We start from the raw sequence: 23,880 nt of genomic DNA, 5'->3' as shown, positions 1-23,880 counted from the left end.
CGAACAACGACCTTCTGGTCGGATTTCTATCTGGACTATCTGGAGATATCTCCGTAATATTCCTCTTTTTTTCCTTCCACACGCACGAATCTATCCAATATTATTTCTATCGTTATGTATAATGTCATTACATTGCTGCATTCACAGAGATTTTTTTCCCGTTTCCGTTTCAGATTCAAAGACCCTTGAGAGTCAGCTTTGCGTCTGCTACGATTCCACAAATGCATTGCGATTGTTATACCGTTCTTTCTGTCATTGCGTTGTTCTCACCCTATAACTCCGATTCTGCGCTTTTTATTACCACCATTATCTTCCTCTCTTTATCCTGTTCTTTGTATTCATCTTACCACGCTTCGACACTTCTCTGTAATATCGTTTCCCCTCTCTTCCCGTATCACTGCGGGCTTACTTCCGCGACGAAGTCGACGAATAAACAAACGGAACGGGCAAACGTCTTCATCTCGCGCGCGGCAAGTATTAGGGTCATCGAGAGCAACTTTACGGAGACTCTACTTCGAGTTCGGTTGTGCGCGAGTCGGAGCGAAGAGATCAGTAACGCGGAACCGCGGGAGAGGCTCGATCGGGCGATCCGATATCGAATATCCAGAGCACGGTTCTCGTTACTCTCTACTCCGAGAGCTCTGTTCGGTTTCCCCCCTGTCCGTCGCGCGCGTCTCGCGTTTCCTCGGTGCAGCGGCGCGGTATCGACTGCGAGCTGCTGCTGCTGCTGCTGTTGCCGCCGCCGCTACCGCCGCCGCGCCGCAGCAGCCGTTGCCGCTGGTCCAGCGGGAGGATCCCGCGATTCCCGCGTAGTTTCCGCGACCTCACGATCCTCGGCGCGACGAACGCGCCGCACGCTCGAGGCTCGCTACGGATTCGCGTATAGAGAGAGAGAGAGAGAGAGAGAGAGAGAGAGAGAGAGAGAGAGAGAGAGACCTCCGCGAGATCTTGGAGAGCCGAGAGCAGGAGAATCGAGAACGCGCGATTTTAGCTCCGCGCACCGGGGCGCAGCTCCCGTTCCTGGAAATCGATGACTACCAGGGACGTCCCTCCGGCGCGTCCTGACGCGCGGGAACGAGTCAACGACACGCGGAAAATTGGATCAGCCGATAGCGCGAGATGCTGGGGTTTCAGGTCAGTAGGTCGCCGCGCCGCGCGCTGCGCTGCGCGGGATTCGCGAGCCCGACCCCGAGAGAGGGTCTCTCTTTCTCTCTCGCTCTCTCTCTTCCCTCGTTTCTCCCGACGTTGCTGCGCCGCAAAAACTTGCCTTCGCGTCGACGATACTAAAGCGCGAACCAGCTCCCTTTGCTCGCGGTGTTTTTCTCGGTCCCCCCGGATCCCTACGGCCAGGCTTCGTATTTACTGCTCCGGAGCGGTAGATCGTATGAATTTCTTCCCGTATGTCGGAGATAAATCGGATTTCTCGCACCGCTCGTGCGTTCGCGGTACCAAAACGTGTACCTCGCCTTTCCCTGGTCGCCCTTCGTTGACAAGATCGATCTACGCGCGTCCCAGATTTCCCGTGAAAAACGAACGTTATCTTTAATGTCGTCCGAATCGCTCAAGGCTCGCAGCTATTTATTAATTTAGCCGAGTCCTCGGCACATTTCATAAATCTCCGGCGAATGCGAGTTATGACGTGTACGAAGTAACTGTATAATTTATTTCGATGCACGGTCAGAAGATACCTATACCTATATACATGTAACTTTTCTCGCTTTTGAGACTTATTTTCTTATTTTCCCTTTCAAATTTCCGTCTAAAGCGCCGCACTTTCCGTAATGCGCAAAATTTCCGGAAAGCGTAAACACCGTCTTGGTCCAACTATATTTTAAAGAAGGCGACGTGTGTCGTGTGCGCAAGATACGCGTCGCTTCTTTAAAAACGCAGGATGCCGCCTGGCGAATTTAGCCAGAATTTTCTTCCCGGTGAACTCTCGACGCGATTCCATGTTCTCCCGGATTTTTCGTAGAACAGAGCCGGAGGTATATACGAACGACCGGAATCCGGAACACCTTGTACACGCATAATCGCGCCGCTACGCACGGTAAACACGCGACGCATCGCGAATACCGCGCGTGTTTCAACATTTCGCTCCGCGAAACTACGTCGCGAGGATCTCAAGGCGAGACCTATCCCGTCCGTGCATGCTAATGCGACCATCGGTAATGGCGTTGCGGATGCGTTATAGTCGCAATTATTATGGTCGCGTGCACGTGCCGAATGGGCGCTGGAAAAACCGAGCGTTTCCATTCGCGTTCACCGGCAAAAACGGCCTTGCCTCTCGCCGAGAACACGAGCGCGAGCTCGTTCCGGGCAAAACGGTGGCCGCACAATCGCGGCGCGGCGCGGCGTGGAGAATCGCGATGACGAATCCGATGCGGTTCGCTTTTCGGCGGATCATCCTGGAGACGCGGGAAGAAAGTGAATCTCGCGCGAGTGAAAGTTATAACGAAAATAAATCGTCCGCGGTGAGCGACGGGCTGTCGATTTTCGTCGTCGATCTTGCATCGGCGGCGTAGCAGCTGTATACCTTCAAAATCGAAAACAGGGAGGAACGTCGCGTTAACCCTTTACAAATTAAAGTTCAACGAGAATGAATCGACCTAAATAAATATCTTCGCGCTTCTTCTCGCCTCGGCATTATTATCGCAGCTCGACGATGAGTTTTCATTTTTGGAGGCACGTTCTAGGGAGCATCCTTCAACAGGCTTTGTTTTCCTCGCTTTTCCCGTCGCGAGTCATTAATGCGCGGCACCGCTCTCGGTTCTCCCGTGGAAAAAAAAAAACGGTTTCTCGGCGATTATCTTCTGGGACCCTTGAAACAGACACACCTCGGTCGTCAACCGAACAACGGTACGTGTCGCGTATCATATACATGCGCGTTCATTCATGTGTTTCCGAGAGACTCGAAAAGCCTCTCTCGACGAGGCTATACCTAACGCCGCGCACTTTCACCGACGACGAGCGTGCAGCAGCTACCTGCCACGGCCTTTGAAATATCGATAAAAATCACGCGATTGCCCGATCGCCAAGCGTAATTTACGCAAGCGTCGAGGTAACCGAATGTGGATCTAAATGAGACATCGTACGCGTATCTAAATTAATGCCGCGCGATTTAACGGCGCGAAAGGAAAATTAGGAACGACGAGAAAGTGGAAAATTAGTCACGTTCCGTAATCGGGGGGGGGGAGGGGGAGAGGGGAAGGTCGTGCGGCAGAATCGTCCAATTCATTATATCCCACTTTCATGTTCCACGCGATAAAAATCTCTACGGAAAAAACGTGAAGGACATAGGAATATCTTTTGCAGAGATAGATCGTAATTAGTACATCTTGCCATCAGTCGAAGGTTTCAAAAATATAATTATGGCATACTAGATTGCGTTTTATCAATCCTTAGAACGTGCTCCAGAATGAAAACTGATCAATCGTGAGAATGTTGAGGATGAAAAGAAAGGCCGATTCGTTCGTCGAATTTAATTTATCGATTGTAAAGGGTTAAGGCGACGTTCCCTTCGCGCGAAAGGGAACGAAGCAGCCGAGGGAGCCGAGAAATTCTCACGAATATTATGATATTCGGCGAGGTTGTGTAGGTGGAGTAAAGGAGTTACTGTTACAGCGCCGCCGCTCTCACGACACAATGACGGCGAATCATCGTGGCGTGTAATCAACACACGTACGTATCACACGACAGACACGCTATGCTATACGTACGACTTCACGTAACGCATCTTCGTAAATCAAGTGTGTAAACCCTTTGTTCCTGAGGTTCCCGATTACTCGGCGCAGCTATATCGAATCAGAAACGAAAAATCGCATGAATTCTTTCCCCGCGCTTGATCAAATTGATTTTTATTCGCGTTCGACAAGCGAAATTTGTAAAAAATGCCTCGAGAATTCTCTTTTCGGTTCGTGAATCCATAACAATTGCGCAATTTCTCATATCGCGATCCAACACGAAAAAAAAGGATTACCTGCTATAGCAAAAATCTATTCGTACTATTCGTAAAATATGAGATAACTAACATTTCTTGCAGCGAGAGCTATAATTTAGCAATAGTATATAGCAAAATCCTTTTGCAATTATTACTAAATAGCAAAAGGTTCAGTAAAACTTTAACAAAAGGTTTTGCTATTATATTGCAAAATTATAGCTCTCGCTGCAAAAAAATGTGAATTATCCCATATATTTTGCTATAATAGCTAATCCTTCTTTTCTGTGACTCTCTGGGCTGCAGTTAAGTATTTAAGAAACCTTCAATTGACGCGGCGATTTAAGTTTTCACGATATTTCATTGTGTGCTTTTCATTTAGCGACTCAATTCGACACAAACGTCATTCTGTCTCTTTTCAATATCTAGTGAGCAACAAAGATAGAATAACGCTTGTGTCGTTAACTGGAAAGCACCTATTATAAATAAGAAATATGTGTCTCAAAGCGAGTCGAAGGATAGATACCATTATTTAATGCCGATGCTAAACGAAGATACGGACTTGACTCATGGTCGACAACGTTTGTGACGTATTCACCTTGTTACATCATAGATGTATCGGGAAAACGTACAACGTTCAAGTATATAGCATCGTAAAATGATCAATCGTAAGGACAGATGATATGCATACGCGGAATACATGAAGAGGCAATTGGATATCTTTTGCAAAGTGTCACTTCGATCTCCTTCTCGCCCGATAAGAGTTCTGGAAATGTATTCTTTGTCAACAGTCATTTTCAGAGAAATAAAATTCAAAGCTGAACTAAAAATAAAAACAATCGTTTCCTGACACGCGATACAGTTGTGTGATCCCCGACAGTCCTCTGTGAGTATTATATTGCGATAACAGTTCCAAAAATCCAAGAATTATCACTCGGCTCTTTTTTTCCGCTCGTAAACACGTCCTATTGTGAAATCGAAATTTCCTGTGTCGCATTTAAATTTTAGATCTCTCCATTCTATGTGTCTCCCGTCGCGTGTCCCAGCGGCAGATAAGTATCGATCAACGTAGTGGAAAATATCTCCGTTTGTCGTTATCCACGGGCGTATCGTGTTTACTTTTATGTGTTCGCAATAGTATCTTTTCGTTATAATCGCTCGTGTAATTGTCGATTCGAGTGAACGAAGCTTGTCGGGATGAAAAAGGGCCGCGTGAAACGAAGGAACGTTAAGGCAAGAAGATACTCGGCAGCTTCGACTGCCCGATATTTAATAGCTTCCTGATTATTCCACGAGGCGCTCGGTTGATTTCCGTCGTGCGCGAGCCATAACACTTGATAACAGTGCGAATTGCCTCACAGGCTGATTAAGCCGGCCGATCGCGGAGACATTTTCGAAAGGTATAACGTTTAATAAATTAATAACTTGCACTGTATTAAATATTAAAAGATGAAATTAAAAGATAAAATATTAAAATGAAATTAAAGTATTATTTTAACTCCACTGGTTTAGTTAAATTAACATTGCTTTAATTAAATTAACGAAATATTGAGTAGGAGTAGCGGCGACCTACAAGAATGGTAAAAAATGACTCAAATTGAGTATAATTTACCACTACGTGTATGTGAATGTAACAGTGTGAGACATCTCGAAATAAGGATGGAAATAAGTCAATTTATGTAATTTGGAGTCACAGTAGTATTACAAAAATAGGCAATTTTCGTAACACTACTATAACCTCCAAGGGAAACAATAAAGCACACACTACAATACAACACCATATATAGGTATACCGAATTCGAATTCACGAAGTAACATCGATCCGGCGATCCGATCGAAAATTGTCCTCGTTCGTTCCGCGTTATTGCATATACGCATGTCATTATCTCCTTCTCACGGGGCGACGCGTAATACTTTACGCTAGGTCTTCGGCCGTAATTTCGTCGCGCTCGCCGAGGATAATTATCGTCCGCTAGAGATTGTCGTGTGCTTTCTCTCTCGTCGGCGCGAGCATTCCCCGCGATTTTATTATTTCTCGTTCCCCCGTGACGCAGCGTCCGCGCGCCGCGGGACGCGTCGCGCGTGGCGCACGAAAGCTCCTTCGGGGAACGGATAATGAGAATGCAGCTCGCCCGAAGAGAGCAGATGCATCCCGCGTGCAAGCAGGTGCAACGGGAGTGACGTCGCGGGAAAGAAAGAAAAGAAACCGAAAGGGAGAGAAAGAGAGAGAGGGGAGAGATATATTAAAAAGGCGCAGAGCAGTCTCCGCGGTCGGAATGCGGTTTTTTACACGGCTACGAGATGCGGGAGGGGGGAGGGAGGAGGAGGAGACGGTCGTTTAAAAGAACGGGAAGGCATGACCGAAGACAAGTCGTAATCCTTTTCCCTTCCGTCTCGTCCGCCCGCTCTCGCGCGTTCCTCCGTCGAATCGAGCCGCATCGCGCTCTCGCAGAACGAGGTAAATCGCGAAGTCGAAATATATATAAGCGAAATCGTCCTTCGAATCGGCTATTTCGAGACCTTTAAAAATTCCCCGCTGAATAACGCGCGCTCGAGTCTGTTCCACGCGGAAAAAGATAATGATATTCGACGTAACCCGACTCCAGGTGGTGTGTTATTACGTAACGTCGAACGCACTTTTTCCTCGATCGTGCCTAAATACCAACGACGTAACGGCTAACGCAAAAGAAAAACTTTGAGAAAATCGAACGAGGAAGGGAACGGAAATCACGAATTAAATTGCCCACGTCGTCGGGAATCGAAGATTCCGTTTCGAAGACCGTGGAAACGCTCGGGCGAGAGTTGTGTTTATGGTCGCTCGGGGAAAAGACACGGATGATCGAGAAACCCCGCAAGGACCTGGGATTCCGACAAGCGGTTCTCGCTATCGATTCCGGGCACTTTTCTTTGAAGCAAAGTTCACCTGCCTCTCGCAAAGCGAGCCAATTACCGCGCAAGATTCTGCAGGCCTTACCTATATCAGAAACCTTTGAACACGCCCGATTTAACCCCAGGTCGATTGTTTTTCATCCGAGAATAGATAAGCGAAGCGAGCTTTTTGCCACCGTCTCATTAATCTCTCATTCGGATCTATCGAGGCTGACGCCTCTCGATGTATACTTAATGAAATCTAAACCGTCGGCGGAGACTTCTTCGCTCGACTCCCCTAATCAATCATCCTGTTTTCCTCGGTCTCTCGCCAAGAGACGACTATATACGCGAGCGAAAGAGACTACGAGACTCTAGTCACTCTAGAGCGCGAGAGGGAAGATAATTAAAAGCGGAGGGGGTGCGCGAAGGGGGCGGGTGAATTAATAGACATGCTTTTGTCGCGCCGTGCTCGGCAACGGCATCGCGAAAGTATTGTCGCGCCGACATATATATGTATATATATATATGCGGGGTATATAATCGACCATTAGACGTGTAAGAGTGAAAAAAAAGAGAGAGATGCGACGGGGGCGAGCGCGCGCGGTCAATGGACAATGGAGAAAGAAAAGCGACTTATGTGGTGGGCCGCGTTACCATAACGACAGGTTACGGTGTGCCTCGCCATGCCATTCGCCCGATGCCATTGCCCCCGGTGCATTACGCGTCTCTTTCTCTCTTTCTCTCCCTCTCCCCCGCGCGCAGCGGGGGGTGATTTGGATTGTGTGAGACTTCTATTAGGGTGGCCGCCGTGCGCGCGGCGTGGCACACACCGTAGAAGGGTACGAGAGGCCTCGCCGCGCTGTTCGCACGGCTCTGATGCGTTTATGGTCGCGGCCGCACACTGCAGACATATTTTTGCTACCTGCCTCCTCCATACGCGAGAACACTTAGCACCGAACGCGGACGAGCGAGTAGGTGCCCCCCCCCCCCTCGTTAGAAGCTCGTTCTTTTTTTAGATCCTCGACCCTGATTTTTCCGTTCACGAAAACGTCAGGTGTAACAGAAACTTTTGTTATCGATAAGACCCCTCGAAAAGCTTCGGAGAAATAAACAAGATCACATCCCGGATTTGAAAAGCTGAATATTATATCAGCCGATCTCGGACTTTTCTCCGAGAACTTTGATTTGAGTCGTATGGATATTATTGAGGAACATCGTTAATTCTATATTCTTGGCATTACGTGACTGTTAGATGCGAAAAATATTGTTACCTACACGTGTTATTTAGATTCTTGATTTTCTCAGTCTTTTAAACGCCCGTCAAACGTCTCGTTAGCTGATGCAGTTGCGAGTCGCGACGCGTGGAAATATCTAACGATGCGACGACGAGCTAGCTCGACCCGAAAACGCCCGGTGAACGGTGGATCTAACGAGTGTCAAAGCGCGCCCGGGACAAGCGCGAATAATAGAAGGGAAAGAATGAAAAATGAAGCGCGAGGCGACGGCCCTCGCCGAGGCGCTAACCGATCGATATAACCGATTTATCGCGATAAAATGGATTTCCGGACGGCGGAGGAGGACTACAATTGAATTATCCTGGACTACGAGGCACTCCTTGGACACGTCCGCGTCCCGGAGCACATCGACAGGTGCGCGTCGAACCGGTTCGAAGTCATATAGTCATTGTGGCATGCACAATGCGTAATTGGAACTGTTTTGACAGGAGCAATCTCTCTTTCTCTCTCTCTTTCTGCCTCTCCCTCCTCTCTTTCCCTTTCTCTCGGTCTCTCTCTCTCTCTCTCTCTCGGTTACGGCTTAGATTGCGTCAGAATAGACTGTTTCCGTTCAGCTAATAACCGCTAATAACCGGGTTTTGACCTCTTCCGAGCATTGATGCTAGTGGCTTAAGTGTAATTACCGCGGAAAATATTGGGACACTTCGCGCGGGGTACAGCGGTACGCGCAAGTGCACGCGTACGTGCATATGTATGCATATTATTATTATTTTTTGTTTGGATTAGGGTGCTTCTAAACTCTAGGGAGTTGAATGGCACATTTACATCTAGACTTTAAACACGTATTATACAATGTAGCGTAATAATAATTATATGCATTTATATGTAATTATTATTACATTATATACATAAACTGTAAATATATATAGACTTTAAACATCTGAATCTTAAACACACATTACAAAATATAATATAATAAAAAATAGCGTTATTCTTTTTTTTAGTTTGTGCGATGCTTCCAACTGTAAGATAATTAAATGGCACATTTACATCTAGACTTTAAACACGTATTATACAATGTAGTGTAATAATAATTATATGCATTTATATGTAATTATTATTACATTACATACATAAACTGTAAATATATATAGACTTTAAACATCTGAATTTTAAACAAACATTACAAAATATAATATAATAATAATTATATACATATATATGATGTATAGCGTTATTCTTTTTTAGTTCGTGCGATGCTTCCAACTGTAAGGTAATTAAATGGCACATTTACGTCTAGACTTTAAACACACGTGTTATAAAATATAATATGATAATACAATTATACATATAACACATATAAATATATATGTGTTATAGCGTCTGTGCGAGAGACGAGAGTACGATCGTAAAATAATTCAATGGTATTCCACGCTTACGTGTCACGTGACGTTTCCACTTACAAGCTGCAGACGACGCCGCCGCACCTTGCGATGTTTACGTTTTCGACAGACGAGCAGGTTCAACTTGCGAAACGAGAGAACGCGCGAGTCATTCCCGCTTGCCACAGTGGGCAGATCCGCTTGGGCAGATCCACTTCTAACCACCTCGTGCTCGCTCTCGCAACAACCAACCGTCTGAACCGTCGTCCGTCGACGACACGGATAACACGAGCTCGTATATCGTCGATTTAGGCGCGCGCGGACGTAATCTCACGCGATAAAATCGGCAAGGTTCCGATTCCGTCGTCGAGGCTACGAGGGCCGAGATTATTCCTCTCTCTCCTCAAACGGAGAAAAAGATTTCGCGCAAGAGAGGATGACGCGACCGGGGACTTACATGGCGGCTCACTTAACGTCGCGATTAAGCAATTGTCTCGTTACCCAGCGAGCGAATCAACGTGCGCGCGCGAACGCTTCAGCAAAGACGGTTTTATCGCGGAAACTTTTACGACTCGCGCACGTTTGTGTTTCTCTTTTTTTCTCTCTCTCTCTCAAATCGTTCCCGAGTATTATTTATTCAGCTGGTGATTTATCTCGCGCGAAGAAAAGCATCAATCGCGTTATAATTTAACACGGAAAATTTCAACGAAATTAATCCCGGGCGTTGCTCGTCGCGAGGTTCGATCGGGATATCCTCGCGGATATTCAGACAATACTTCGCCTTATCTCAGCGGTTTTTAAATTCTCGTAGAGACCGCGCGTGCGATTTCGCTGTATCTCCGTACCGTCGGTCTTTTCTTCCGTATCTCCACCGTTCGTCAATCGATTCGCTCGCCAGCGAGATAATTATTTCACCGCGACGTAGACTGTATGTCAATCGAATCTCGTGCGAGTATACAGCCTCGCCTAAACACTAAACTCCGTTTGTTTTTTCTTTCGCGAGATCGATCGGAAAAACAAAGTCCTCGACCGTCGGGTAAAGATTACCGGTGATCGCGATGAGCCTGTCGCGGGTATATATGTACTATGTACCCTCGCGTCTCGCGGCCGTCCAGGTCGCCAGGTTCGCGAGCACCCGTATATCCGCCGTCCACAGGTAGCACGGAACAGCAACAAGTGGTGCGGGGGCATTAATTGCGTATACGAGCAGCAGCAGTCGCTCGAGGAGTCGTGATTGCGCGGAAGTATCAATTCCGATGGGGGAGGGCCCCACGAAGCGCGCTTATCCGTGTCGCCGACTCGCGCGACCTTCGCGGCGCGCGAGGGAGAGAGGGAGACGGGGATAACTCGCCCTGTGTGTGCTGGAATCAAAACACCCGCGGTCTTTCGCGGTATAGACGGATTTCATTCGACCGGGGGTAGGAAGCGAGCGACTTGGACGACGTTGTTTTCGCCGCGCGATCTCAGGCGGAAGATGACACGGGTCTCCCGCGCGCGGGGGGCTCCGCGACTAGATTGATCGACTCCGCGCTTCTCGCGCGGACCCCCCCGTCCCCCGATTCCGGTTTGTCGCGAATCACGGTTTCGTAACCTCGTCGATTTTCTCCGCTTTCTATTCCACGGGGGCCCCGTCGGTACGCGACCCTCCGAGAGAGGGAATAAGGTGAGGGAGGCGGGGGAGGGAAAGACGGAACAGGAACGTCGAGATGCGCATCTCGCGAACGCGGGAGAGAAAGAGAGAGAGAGAGAAAGACTCTCGCCTCTCGCTCTCGCGTACTCGAGACGAGCCCAACGAACCAACGTTGATCCGTCCCGTCGTCGACGGACAAGCCAAGCGAGATTCGTCAATCGTCGACGCGAATTTGGAGTTTCGGGTTCGCCGAAGGGAGGGAGGGAGGGAAGGGAGAAGGGTCGAGCCTCGGGAGGCTGGAAGGCGCGTCCTTCGCCGTGGGAAAGCTCGAGCTTGTCGTTCCTCCCTTCTCCCCCTCTGCCGCCGCCCTCCCCCTCGAGCATCCCCCTTCCGGTCGCGCCACCCGTCTCCCCCTTTCTCTCTCTCATCTTCCAGACTTACGTTCGTGATGCTCGCGCTCTCCGGCAGCTGGTCGAGGGCAAGGTCGCACCCGGTTGCACTCCTCCCTTCTCGCTCTCTCTGTTTCTCTCGATCCTCCTCTTCCCTTCGAACAACACAATCCAACACCGAGGGCGAGATGAAGCGCCGCGCTTCGACGCCGACGAGACTCGTCTCCGCGCTCGTCAGGGATTCACGGTCGCGTCTCCGTCGCACGTCATTCGTAACGCGTCCCAGGGAGCACCGTACCGTTCGTACCGCCGGGCGATCTCGCGAGAATAAATGGGAGGCTGCTCACTCGGCGCCGTTTGCCGCGCATCTGCCGAGCCACGAGTGGAGCCGACTGGAGCGAGCGCGATTCGGACGGATCGCGCGGCGACGAATGCGCGCACCGCCCCGCCAAGGACCAATCACCGGCCGCCTACGCGACCCGCGGTGGGATCTCGGGCGCGCCATTTGTTGTCGCTCTCGCGCCCCAGGCCCCAGGGTGACCATGAGTGACTCGCGATGAACTTCACGACGCTCCAACGCCGTGAGGCGACGATGAGGGGGATCGTCGCGAACCGGAGAAGCTGCGTCGCGCGGCGCGTACGATTACACGTGTGTGTTAAAAAATCCCGTGTCCGATTCTGGTTTCACGTAGAAAAGAATGAGATCCTCTCGAAATGCGAACGTTGAAAAGGGAGGGAACGAGTGCGTCCCGCGCGTGCGCGGCTTGTCCAGGCGTAGCCCTGAATCGCTCGTGGCGCGAAAATTCGAAATTTTTGAACGCGACTACACGAATCAGAAATTATCGTAATGATTATTATATCTTATATATATGTATATGTAAATAATTAAAGTAAATAATTAAAGTATATTATTAGTATAAAGTAAGTACCAAAGTGTAAAGAAATTATAATTAGAATTTATAACGAAGAGTTCTATATACATATTAACTAATATAAACAATAAACAAGTAAATAAATGGTTTCTTTGGATTCGTCGATGTTTGCGGCACTGTTTACGTTATCGTTCGCGCCTACATGTCCACACTTGCCCCATCGCCAATTTCTATAACAATACGGAATACGGGCTTATCAAATAATATTATTAACTAATTAAAGTAAACCAACTCATATTCCTGAAACATGAATATTGATGTTTAATTTGATTTGAAATTTGAATCTGCAATCTTAGTTATATAATATACAATGTTTTGGGAACGTAATATGCGGTATACGCAAATATATCATGCTAATAATATATTTTATGTAGAATAATATACAAAATGTTACATATATTATATATATATAATATATATATTACATATATACATATGTTACATATATATTAATATATTTAATATATCTGGAAGATATCAAAAACGCATTATTTAACGATAATCACAGTCATTACATCATCAGTCGTTACGCAATACTAAAATTTGGCCTTCTTTCGTATATGCAGGGTTTCCGAATCGTTAATAAGAGCACTTTCCCTCCGACACGTCATTTCCTTCAAGTTATATATAAAATCCTCGTTTAAAGGCTTTATTCGATTGCGCATCGGACGTTTGTGTTTCACATTATTTAATATCGGACAAAACGTTCCTGTGGATTCGATGGGGGAGGCATCGTTTACGTTATCGTTCGTGTTTACACGTCCACTTTCCCTGTCATTAGTTTCTAATACGGGTTTATCGGGCTCTGCCTGAACCTCGATCGCGCCCGTGTTGTTTGAGCTAAAATCCTCGTTTAAAGACTTTATTCGATTGCGCATCGGACGTTGGTGTTTCACATTATTTAATATCGGACAAAATGCTTCTTCGGATTTGATGGGGGAGGTATCCTTTGCGTTATCGTTCGTGTTTACACGTTCATTTTCCCCGTCATTAGTTTCTAATACGGGTTTATCGGAGTTCGCCTGAACCTTGATCGCGTCCTTGTCGTTGCCATATATCACTTGACGTATCATTCGCGTAAATACGGGATCTTTTTTATTTTTATTCTTTTCCATATATTCTAACAGCTCTTGCATCGTTTTATCACTATCGCCCGCATAGACATTCTCACATTCACTTTCGCGTGACTGCGGGACTCTCTCGTTCGCGACAGTTTCACTCTGCGAAACAATGCGTGCATCCAAGTCGCTCAAATCGTTAAAATTCACCCGTGTTTCCGGCTGGCAGTCCGACGATGCAGTAACATCCATCGCGATATCGGGATTGTCCGATTTTGTCTTTGGATCTGTTGTATCCGCGACGATGTCCTCGTCACACGTATCGTCGTGCGATATTCTGAGTATCATTTCCGCTATAGCCACGCGATTATTTTGCATATTATGCATTTTTTTACAATGCGTAACACAATCGCATTTTTCAAAGCACTTGAAATCGCACAGCTTGCAACGGTAGCGGTACCAACCGACGTGCATAGCCATATGCCTGCGTAGATTAGGTGCGGACGTGAATTTTCGGTTGCACTTAAGACACCGCTGCTTCCGATAGTCCGCGATGGTAGCTATTTTACTCTCCATTAGTAAAGTCCGATTCTTTTCGTTCGGTTGTGTTAAGGAAGACTGCGACTCGGAATTATCCTCCCCTTCGATCTTACCTCCCTCTAAAATTTAACAAATTATTGTTTTTTAACACTTTATATTGTTAATATTGTATATATTATATAATGTTAACTACTATAAATTATAATATATATAATTAAATTATAGATGTAGCATATATTAGCAATTAATAATAATTTAATAAGTACATAATAGTTTGCGCTTATTCCATTTATTTAGATGTGCATTTCCTATTGTGTGTATAATAAATAAAATTTATTCGAATTAAAAATCAATTGACTCACCTCCTGGATCAGTCAATCGGTCCTCGTTGTGATGGCTCAACGCTTCCTCTTTTTTATTTCTCATCTTTGAAGCAGCAGAACTATCTTTGTTCGCATCTGTGCGCGTAGCACCAGGTGAGTGTAAATCTTCGTCGGGCATACAATTATCTTGATTCTCAACGGGAAGTAGTAATTTGGTGGCATCAATATTTTCTGGTAATGCAATACCAGAAACGTTATTGTTATCCGCTGAATTGCGTTCAGGCAGATTATGTTGATTTCCTAGCATATCATGTTGATTTCCTAGCAGAATGGGCATTTCGTGATCACTGATCTCAAGAGATGACGATGTACGCTCGGAACTTTTGCTGGACGTATTTTTCGTATCTTCATCAACGGATGACTTTATGATTGTATTAGCTACTAAATTGTTTTCTGTTTTACACGGTATAACGAATGTCGAGGCTGACAATGTACTACAATGTTTGATCCTAATTGTTTTCTCGTCGCACGTGGCGATTGGCGTTTGACAATATTGCGAAAAAGTAGACGAAGTTGTCTTCCTACTTGTTCTCCTTCCACGTCTACCGCGGAGCTTTGTACCAGATTCTACGTTTATCAATTCCTACAAAAGATTTAACGTATACTATTATATAACTGTCAGTTTTTTAAATATCCTATTATGATTTAAAAAATCGATAAAGAATATTGTTGAATTTTACCTGAGTTTTATCGCTATTTTCCATGACATTTTTCAAGGCAGATACTTTAGCTGCATGATTATTTTTCTTATTTCTCATCATAGTTGTCTTCCTGTGAAATGCTTTCCCTTGAACCTCCGATTTTAATTTACGCACCTGTTCATTGGTCATTTTATGAACTGTTTGGAAAATTGTAAAGAAATGTAGATTATTCGAAGCACTGGTTTTAGAAACACCATGCTGTTTGAAAAAATATCAAAAATTTCGAGATAACAATACCTCTACATAAATGCCGATAGGTGCTCCACGTATTTGCAAATGTATTTTTGCAGCAAGGACAAGGATAGCACAAACGTTTGGACGTATGCAGCGTTTTTATGTGAACGATTAACGTCTTCTTCGTCGAAAACTTTGCACTACCTGCGTGTCAAAACGAGAAGTTTTCATATCTATCGAATATCTTGTTATCAAAAAGTAAGAACCATTCATATTTACATATAGGGCAAGACAAATTATTCATCGGTAATCTGTATATCAATGCTTTGTTCTCCTCGTCATTCTCCTCGTCACTCTCCTCCTCATTCCGTTCCTCATTCTCCTCCTCATTCCGTTCCTCATTCTCCTCCTCAATCCCTTCCTCATTCTCCTCCTCACTCTCTTTGTCATTCTCCTCGCTCATCTCCGCTTGAATAGGACTGTCACTCTTTTCCAATTGATTTTCAGGTTCCTCTACTGCGAGGGCATTCTGATCCGTGATATTCTGCAATTTTGTTATCTAACAACAGAATAAAACAGTGTTATAAGCATCATCGAACTAAACATATATTATACAATAGTTATGGAGAAATACAATGTGATTTAAAATAGATATTTATAAGTAACACTAAGTAAGAGATTAGTCTTATTAGTGAATTAATATAGTGCATACTTGTTCTTTCACCAAATCTATAGCTTCGACCACCGCGTCCGATGATTCAACAAATTGATACACCGCAGGACAATTAGTATCTATAGGTTCCAAATAGATATGTTGATCATCCGGAACGTTAGAGATTGCGCTCTCATTTTCCAAGTTTTGCTTCTCTATATGATCTTCTCGCTCTTTATTCAGCATATCTAGTATCGCAGTGAGATCCTTTTTATTCGATTTCTTGGATACTTGACTCCTGAGTATTCTGTCATTCTTGACGCCGTCGTCATTGACGCTGTCATTAATGACGCCGTCATTATTGACCCCGTCGTTATTGACGCCGTCGCTACTCGCCTGCTCTGTCTTGTACATGTGCGCTATCGATTCTCTGGTGGGATGCTGGAAAGAAGGAAATATCCATCATAAGTGGCAGCAAGTAGCAACAGCAGTGTTAACAGAAGCGGATCACATTCCACTTACTGCGTTATAGTTATTGAGCACGCGTTTGTGGAACCTGACGTCGAATTCGCCCACACAGTACTCCCTTTTGTGGGACACCAGATTGACTATGCTCCTGAACAGGGCCAGGCAGATGCGGCATTCATATATGACATTACATTCGTACGACAATATCGATTTAACCTCGTCGGTACCGTCCTCGAGGAGCTCGCAAACTTGGTACAAGTTGGACACGCTCGTGTCGACCGGCTTACGTAAGTTGGACAAGTCTGGACGACTCGTGTTCCCATTGAGAAGCCTCTTTCTTCTCTTACCCGTGGTCTGCAACGGCGGCTTCGCCTGTTTAGGGTTCATCTTTCAAACAACGGAGGATTCTCCGAAGTGTTCGCAGCGTCGCGTCACGATTTGGAAGACCTGCGGAACGTGAAAAAAAAAATAGTGAGAAATTCTCGGACGAATGTGGAGGTGCTCGGGGGTGCTCGCAACGCGAGTTCGAGATGAGCCACGCGCAACGCGGTCGCCCGAACAGGCGTACGGCTCGAATATGCTGAATGTAAGCGTGACCGCAAATGGTGTCTAAGAGGATTTCCGAATCAACAGGTTGCGGAAAGGGCGGAGTTTTCTCCGAGCCACCCCCGGAAAACGCACGATTATCAACAAGCCGGAAAGGTACCCGCGCGAGGACGGGATGCCGCGTCTCTCCCTCCTTTGGCTCGGCGCAATCGACGTTTATCTCGCGGACTTCGGCTGATTTCGCGAGGGTGTGGGATAACCTACCAAAATTGCGTGGCCGCGTGCGACTCTAAACGCGAGCGATCGAGAAATTTCGTCTAAATACTACCCCTCGTGTCGTCGGATTCTGCACGCGACTTCCATTGCCGCAGAAGTTCCGGCGTTCTCCGTTCGAAGAAAATTTCACGGGCAGCACCTTAGGTTTGTCTCTCCGCGCCGCGTTCGCGTTCACCGCCGCCGTCGCCGCCGCTCGCTTCCTCGTGCCGAGGAACCTCCCTCTCCCCCCCCCCTTCCCGAGGATATATTTACGGCGAGGATGTCGGTCGCGCGATGCGCCCGGTTGCTTTCTTCACCGAAGGTACGCTAGTCAGGTCCGACCGCCGATATATAACCTTCTACCATGTGTGTGTGTATACTCACAAAATGTTCCTCTGCTTATGCTTGTCCACAAAGTCAGGATGCTCCCCCGCGAGCTGCGTCCACGTGCGATTCATGCCGAGCACATGTTTCAGAACGCGGCATTGTTGAGAGTAACACGGATACACGGAGATCTCGGCAACGTTGGGCCGCTACGGGCTGTCTCCGCGATGCACCCGCCGGTGCCCAGGGACATCCACACGATATCCGACCAACCCACGTCCACGGTGGAAAATGTACAGCGGAAGATGGGATTCGTGGAGAGAACGTTGAAAAAAATCGGTTTACTAGACATCCAGAAATATGTAATTGAGAGTTTTTTTCATCAGCACTGAAGCGAAAGCGCTTGCCGAAGCTTGTCCTTGCGGTCTGCAAAAGCACTCTGTGCTTCTGTATACTCGAACGTCGAGTTATTGATGGTAACGCTGATTTGTTAATTGCAGAGAACCATGTATATGGGTTATAGAGTGTACGAACATGTAATGAGTCAAGTGGATTATCCTTTTTTCTTCAAACGTAAGTCCCCGTCATAACCCAGCGAGAAATGAGCCATCGAATCGTCGTCTATAGACATCCAATTAGACGTCTATAGACGTCGATTCGATGGGTCATTTCTGGCTGGGTAAGTTCTGTGTTGCAGCGGTTATATAATCCTAACTCTTGTATACATTTTAAATACGTTCCTTGTAGATTTTAACATACCGGATACGTTTTTCTCTTGGTTTTTGGTGACGGAGCTTCATGTATGGATGATAATGGTTCGCTACATGGCAGACGAGAAAGATGGGAAAGTTATCAGAAATAATGTGGTAAAGGCCATGTGGGAGGACACACAGGCCAGGATAGACAAGCTTGGTGTAAGTAACTGCACTACCACCAGTTTGTATGGATTACAGCTGTTTATTAAATATAATTATGTTATTATTGCAGTCAATCAGATCCAAAATGAAAAATGAAAACGTACAGGAAATATCGCATCAATTCAATGCTGCTATAATAGGTTACGATGAGGGCATACAATCTGATGATAAAACATTAGCCGGAGCATTGTGGAGACGATTCTTTCAGCTGGAATGCAACAATCCGGAACATATTGAAACGCTTCTGATTTATGTTAGGAAACAGGTGAGGTTTTATATTTTAGAGTATAATGCACAACTATATTTCATATTTTATTCCATATTTTAATGGCGTAAGATAACTTGCTACAACTCTTACAGCAGCACTTCTGTAAATCATTTCTTTTTTGTTCACTTTCCAGATTTCTTTATTTGACAGTTTACCAAATCATGAAATTTTAAGAAAACCTGTTTTAAAGTTGATAGACATTAAAACTTTATGCAAACATCAATAATAGCGGTTACAGTTACCAGGTAAGAGATAATGAAATATTGTGTTCTTGTAAATACAGGAAAGCGATTGTAAAAAATATAGTAATAAATATGGAATGTTTCGTATAGTATATTACTCTTATATAACATTTTTTCGTAAAGTATTTTCTCTAAAATAAGGCTTTTTTTTCCATTTTACATTGCGCTAAGGACGCATCAAGTTAAATCTATGGCTGGCTAGATCTAAATTCAATTGATCCTACCAAGATCCCTTTTACATACAGTTTTCCGATTTCCCAGGCTTGCAATCATACGGCATACGTATAATCTCTTGCACTTTATATCGCACTCTTTCCTCAGTGATGGTTCGGCGCGTTTATAAAAGTTCCTGATCAATTATCATTGGTTGAGATAGAATACTTGATAGATAATAATTTACAAATCTCTATACATTACCTGTAGTAGCGATCTAGCAGAATGTCATTGCTCGGTAGGTAGAACAACCAGGTTTGTAGCGAATCGTACGACAAGTCGGAAATGCCGTATTCTTCTTTAAACGAGTATGACTTGAACCATGACGGCCGTTTGTCGGGGTGAAGATTCGCTAAAGTTAAATTATACATCCAATTCTCGTAATCTTTTACCGCCTGTAATAGAGTATTGCTCGTGTACATTGCATGTATTTCACCAATGTGGAATAATGTGATACTCACGTAATTTTTGCTGTCGACAGTGTACAGCTTGTAGTTGGAATTTAAATTCTGGTAGGTAGTTGCGCTACCGCCGTTCCAAGCAACATTATTAATCTTGCCATTATCATTGCCATTATTATCGGCGCCGTACAACAATTCTAGCTCATCATTGTGCGTATGGCCGTTAAATTGTGCTCTAATAATGTGGGCGTATCGATTGACAATTTTCATATATTCCCTTTTCCACGTAGTATAACATTGCTCGTCATCAGGCGGGATGTGCGCTAATATATGCACAAACTCCCTATCCTTTTCGGCTTGCGAAAGCGTGTCTGCCAACCATTGCAACTGGTCATCGGGATCTTGCGGTTGATACCAAATCCACCTGTAGAAATTATTTTTATACAGAACCGCGTAAAAAATAAAATATAATTTATGTACTTCCTGCATTGAAAACACGTATATGATAATAAACAAAAAAAAAACAGTTTATCAACATATAATATTGGAAAAGCCAGGTGTACAAATTGCAATATGTCGTGGTACACAAGACAGTTCGTAATATCTACGCGATATCCTAGATTGATAACGTTAAGCAGCTATCATTAAGATAAAATATATATTGTGAATCAATCAATAAGTCACGATATCACGCGATCCATAAAATATTTTTCCCGTACGTATCTTACACAATTAAAAACTGATTTGATGTACTCACCAGTTGTAACAATAACATACGTTATTGTTCAAGACTATAATTCTAAATCCTTTCTTAGGCGAAACCGTATAATATCCGCCTTCCAGTATGGTAGAACGTGTAGATTCTGGTAACCATCCGGAATTGATCCACAAATCAGCCATCATTTGATACAGCCATTGCGTGCTTAGCTCGTCATTAGTAATATTCTTGGGTGCAAATCTAGAGGAAAATTGCGCAATTATATTAATCTCAAAATACAAGAGTAAATAGATACTAGTTGAACAAAATATATTTATATAATGAAAATTGGATAGCTCACTGATTCACAGGATGCGGCTCATGATTACCCAGAATAGGATACACAGTAATATCTGGGAATGTTTCGAGAATTTGACGATAGCTCTTGTACAGACTTTTTACATTTCCCTCGATACTGGTTTCCCAAACCCCATGGTCTATTATGTCGCCAGTGAAGTAAATGTAGGAAATATTCTGCAAATCAATATTAAAATAACACACCGTTTTGAAGAATTATATATATAATAAGATAGCAATGGAGAGAGGTGCTGCGTACTTGATGTTGATCTCTAATGTGATCTAGGACATCAACAACGGTATGCCACGGACTGTCGCAATAATTGTAATCTCCCCAAAAGCCCGCCACCTTGCCGCTTGTATTTGTCTTGTTTTGCCCTTTTCGACAACATGTTGGTTCCTTGCATTGCGAGTTGCCATAAGGTTCGTAGTCAGGATCGTAATGAAGATCCGTTATCTGCACTATATTTAGGGTTTCATTGCTCTCTTCTAGATCAATCGATATTGGAGGGCTGTTATCAATGCTGACTGTCCAATCGAACTCGGAATTATTAAGCGGGCAAGAGTTTGATTCCAATACAACGCCACAAATTGTGGATGACGTTAGATTCGGTTTCGAATCTATTATATACACAATTGTTGGCTGCAAGTAAAATGTTTAGACAACATTGAACATGTTAAAAGTAAAAATTTATGCCAAAAATTTATTATTGCTCTCCATAAAGGAACTCCTACATATTATGATGGTGAAATAAAAATTTTCAATATTTTATTTGCATAACAATTCAATTTACTTACCAAATTGATGGTTACGACACCGACGCAGACTGACTCATCTGCCAAGTTCAGTAGAACGCAGAGTTTAATCACTAAATCTCCTATTTCTTCCTCTGACGTGCCGTTCCTGCGATATTCTATAAAAGTATTTAGAACAGACTGACATATTATGCAAATAGATTCGCTGCTTTCACCAACAAAACCATGCCAGTCGTCACGCTGCTGGCTGGTTGGAAGAGCTAGTTGATGGATCAACTGTTGAAATTCCTCAGATTCATTCTGTTGTGCTTTTACCCAATTTTTAATCTCATGTGTAAAGTGTGATACCGTGTCACCTGTAAACAGATAGAACTATCGTTTTGCGACTTTCGGCTAATAAGACAAAATACAGTATAAGATATGTTAGATAACAGATATGTGTCATTTCCTGTTTTTTGTAATTTTATCTTTACAATATCTTACATAAAATTTATATCTATAAGATATACTTTATCAAAGTTGATGGCACAAATTGATGGTTTAAGAAAGCACAACTGATAACTTTTATTTAATCTCTTGGTAACATGAACGTAAAACCACCTGCATGTTGTTTGCTATCAAGATCATACGATCTTGATCGCTCAACAACAAACAGAAACTGATAATATGAATTGCATAAACCAGATGTATCAAACTCGCGGCCCGCGGATCTCATGTAGTCTGCCAAAAAAGCTACGGCCCGCTGAAACTTGTTGAAAATCTTTTGGAGAAAAGTATTAAATTAATTACTTTGAATTTTAAATAAATTTATTTTTATTTGCAATTTAGTTCAAATTTCCACAACGTTGTCTTTCGTTATACCAGCATGTTTGGTAACACACATTTTTGCGAGTAACTTTCTTCTCTAATGAAAAATAATAAAATTCCAGGAAGGTCAAAATTAACCGATGAGCATCTATTATCAATTTTGAAAAATACGTTAGCTCAAGACATTCAACCAAATTTTAATGATTTGCTTTGTAAAAAACGGTGCTAAATTTCCTCTAAAAAATAATAATAAATTGTGATTTTGTTGTTTATTTTTTATAGGTTCCATTTTTGTTTTTTACAAATAGATGTGAAATATTTTTCATTCGAAAAATAACGTGGAATACAAAACGACTATGTATATACTAAATCCAATAATTATAAAAGTCGTATTTTATACTTATTTTTTGAATATTGAAAACATGCTTCAGCCCAATGCAAAGTAACCCAGGTAGCACATACACGTTTCAGAAATGTTTTATAAGCGTTTTTCCGAAACGTTTTATAACCGATTTTTAGAAACGTTTCTCACGAGTAAAAATGTCCATCGAAAAACGTTCGATGGAACGTTTCTTTTCCAATAAAATAAAGTATAAAAAACTATTATAGGAACGTTTTGTTTTAATGATAAAGACATTTTAGATAAAGACATTTACGATTCCTACTTTTCACGTCTTTTGAACGTGTTTATGACGTCTTTGAGACATGCGTGAGAATTAAATGTTCTAGAAGCCTTATGCATATATCATCTATGACATCTATTCTTTTTCGAAGAAATTCCTGAACTGGTGCGCATTCGCGTGCAATAAGTTAAAGTGAAACAAAATATACTTGTCTCACTCTAACTTAATTGCATTACTGATGTGCGCCAGTTCAAGAAGTTCTTCAAAACGGAACACACGTATAAATGGTTTTTTCAATGGCCACCTTCAGCAGAACGTTTATTTTGCAACTATTAGAAGTTTTATAAGCTCAGATTTTGTCCGATAACAAATAGATTAAGACCGGTAGGACAAAATTAATTTAAGTAATATGTACTAATATGTGCTACGTGAGATAACTTATGTGGCCTATGATACAAAACGAGTTTGATATACCTGGCATAAATATTACATAAAACTTTGTTGCATCATTTTATGATATATAAATCTAATAAATATCTTTTGTTAATATACATATATATATATATATATATATATATATATATATATATATATATATATATATATAAGATTGCAAATATACAATAGATCTTTGACAAAAGATAAATAATATAAAGTCTTTTAAGACTGGTAAATACAATTTGCTCATTTTTAATTTGAAATTCTAATAGTTCATCAGTTATCTGATAGTTTGTCATACTTATATAAGTGGACACGTCGCTGCTTGCAACTTTTAATAAAAGTGTAAAAAGTAATAGTCTGTAGAACCGCATATTGATGCAACTGGATCACTGTAACACCACTGTTATTACACTCGCGTTATTGCACAGTTATATACTGTCAGTGTTATTATATCTTTAAGATAATTCCCCCACTCAAACAGCTTTAAACAGATGGCTCAATAAAAGGTCGTAGAGATAATATAATTAGAACATCTGGTATATTATTGTGATCAGTATATTTATAACACAAAACAAATAGGAAGGTTGCTACCATTATCACGAAATTATATTGTTTTTACATTTGTTACATAAGATATTTCGCTTATCATGTGACGATAATTTATTTCATAATTGAATCGAATTA

General features: G+C 43.4%; 4 protein-coding genes and 1 long non-coding RNA gene across 15 annotated transcripts in view; 2 read left to right on the top strand and 3 right to left on the bottom strand.

The window, feature by feature from the left end:
* The window catches only part of Tsp66e (Tetraspanin 66E), a 31,544-nt gene extending 19,714 nt beyond the window's left edge, over positions 1 to 11,830 (bottom strand). For 2 of the 6 annotated variants that reach the window (XM_071792059.1, XM_071792054.1), the window contains exon 1: positions 11,494 to 11,828. The gene's annotated coding sequence lies outside the window, so the exon portion shown is untranslated. Of the gene's footprint in view, positions 1 to 131; positions 187 to 347; positions 713 to 11,493 lie in introns of those variants that run through there. The other 4 variants (XM_071792055.1, XM_071792058.1, XM_071792056.1 and 1 more) reach the window with 4 other exon arrangements.
* A 547-nt stretch (positions 11,831 to 12,377) lies between these two features.
* On the bottom strand, positions 12,378 to 17,677 carry LOC139821177 (uncharacterized). 6 transcript variants are annotated; one of them, XM_071792032.1, is made up of 9 exons: positions 17,160 to 17,302; positions 16,404 to 16,796; positions 15,942 to 16,322; positions 15,634 to 15,788; positions 15,509 to 15,597; positions 15,293 to 15,433; positions 15,035 to 15,192; positions 14,334 to 14,937; positions 12,378 to 14,090 (listed from the first exon to the last, which is right to left on the bottom strand). In XM_071792032.1, the coding sequence occupies exons 2-9, from the start codon at positions 16,734 to 16,736 to the stop codon at positions 12,910 to 12,912; spliced, it is 3,042 nt and encodes a 1,013-aa protein (XP_071648133.1). In that variant the 5' UTR covers positions 16,737 to 16,796; positions 17,160 to 17,302; the 3' UTR covers positions 12,378 to 12,909. The 6 variants fall into 6 exon arrangements, with proteins under 6 accessions (XP_071648133.1, XP_071648131.1, XP_071648132.1 ...); XM_071792030.1 differs by lacking the exon at positions 17,160 to 17,302 and adding an exon at positions 17,535 to 17,677 and having other exon boundaries at positions 15,509 to 15,788; XM_071792031.1 differs by having other exon boundaries at positions 15,509 to 15,788; positions 17,224 to 17,334.
* Positions 17,322 to 18,993, top strand: Uqcc1 (Ubiquinol-cytochrome c reductase complex assembly factor 1). The gene is made up of 6 exons (XM_071792060.1): positions 17,322 to 17,472; positions 17,627 to 17,836; positions 17,975 to 18,047; positions 18,222 to 18,388; positions 18,462 to 18,656; positions 18,793 to 18,993. The coding sequence occupies exons 1-6, from the start codon at positions 17,431 to 17,433 to the stop codon at positions 18,883 to 18,885; spliced, it is 780 nt and encodes a 259-aa protein (XP_071648161.1). The 5' UTR covers positions 17,322 to 17,430; the 3' UTR covers positions 18,886 to 18,993.
* LOC139821182 (sphingomyelin phosphodiesterase 1) lies at positions 18,212 to 23,715 on the bottom strand. The gene is made up of 8 exons (XM_071792040.1): positions 23,495 to 23,715; positions 21,368 to 21,681; positions 20,829 to 21,212; positions 20,574 to 20,746; positions 20,273 to 20,473; positions 19,576 to 19,939; positions 19,319 to 19,509; positions 18,212 to 19,250 (listed from the first exon to the last, which is right to left on the bottom strand). The coding sequence occupies exons 1-8, from the start codon at positions 23,565 to 23,567 to the stop codon at positions 19,112 to 19,114; spliced, it is 1,839 nt and encodes a 612-aa protein (XP_071648141.1). The 5' UTR covers positions 23,568 to 23,715; the 3' UTR covers positions 18,212 to 19,111.
* Positions 20,854 to 21,339, top strand: LOC139821195 (uncharacterized). The gene is made up of 2 exons (XR_011734207.1): positions 20,854 to 20,992; positions 21,063 to 21,339. It is a non-coding gene; the product is annotated as an uncharacterized lncRNA (long non-coding RNA).
* Positions 23,716 to 23,880: the final 165 nt, after the last annotated feature.

The sequence above is a fragment of the Temnothorax longispinosus genome, chromosome 10 (genome assembly GCF_030848805.1).
Source record: "Temnothorax longispinosus isolate EJ_2023e chromosome 10, Tlon_JGU_v1, whole genome shotgun sequence".
NCBI lineage: Eukaryota > Metazoa > Arthropoda > Insecta > Hymenoptera > Formicidae > Temnothorax > Temnothorax longispinosus.
This window is presented reverse-complemented; position numbering and strand designations above follow the sequence as displayed.

Excerpts from the sequence above, each read along its gene's own strand:
- LOC139821182 (XM_071792040.1), bottom strand. The coding sequence starts at position 23,567 with ATGCGGTTCTACAGACTATTACTTTTTACACTTTTATTAAAAGTTGCA. Across the intron at positions 19,940-20,272 it reads GTATGTTATTGTTACAACTG|GTGGATTTGGTATCAACCGC; the intron begins GTGAGTACATCA and ends TAATTTCTACAG. Across the intron at positions 19,251-19,318 it reads CTGCTAGATCGCTACTACAG|GAACTTTTATAAACGCGCCG; the intron begins GTAATGTATAGA and ends ATAATTGATCAG.
- Uqcc1 (XM_071792060.1), top strand. The coding sequence starts at position 17,431 with ATGTCGGTCGCGCGATGCGCCCGGTTGCTTTCTTCACCGAAG. Across the intron at positions 17,473-17,626 it reads GGTTGCTTTCTTCACCGAAG|AACGCGGCATTGTTGAGAGT; the intron begins GTACGCTAGTCA and ends CACATGTTTCAG. Across the intron at positions 18,657-18,792 it reads TGATTTATGTTAGGAAACAG|ATTTCTTTATTTGACAGTTT; the intron begins GTGAGGTTTTAT and ends TTCACTTTCCAG.
- LOC139821177 (XM_071792030.1), bottom strand. The coding sequence starts at position 16,736 with ATGAACCCTAAACAGGCGAAGCCGCCGTTGCAGACCACGGGTAAGAGA. Across the intron at positions 15,193-15,292 it reads CTATCGGCATTTATGTAGAG|TTCATAAAATGACCAATGAA; the intron begins GTATTGTTATCT and ends TTTTCCAAACAG. Across the intron at positions 14,091-14,333 it reads CCGATTGACTGATCCAGGAG|AGGGAGGTAAGATCGAAGGG; the intron begins GTGAGTCAATTG and ends GTTAAATTTTAG.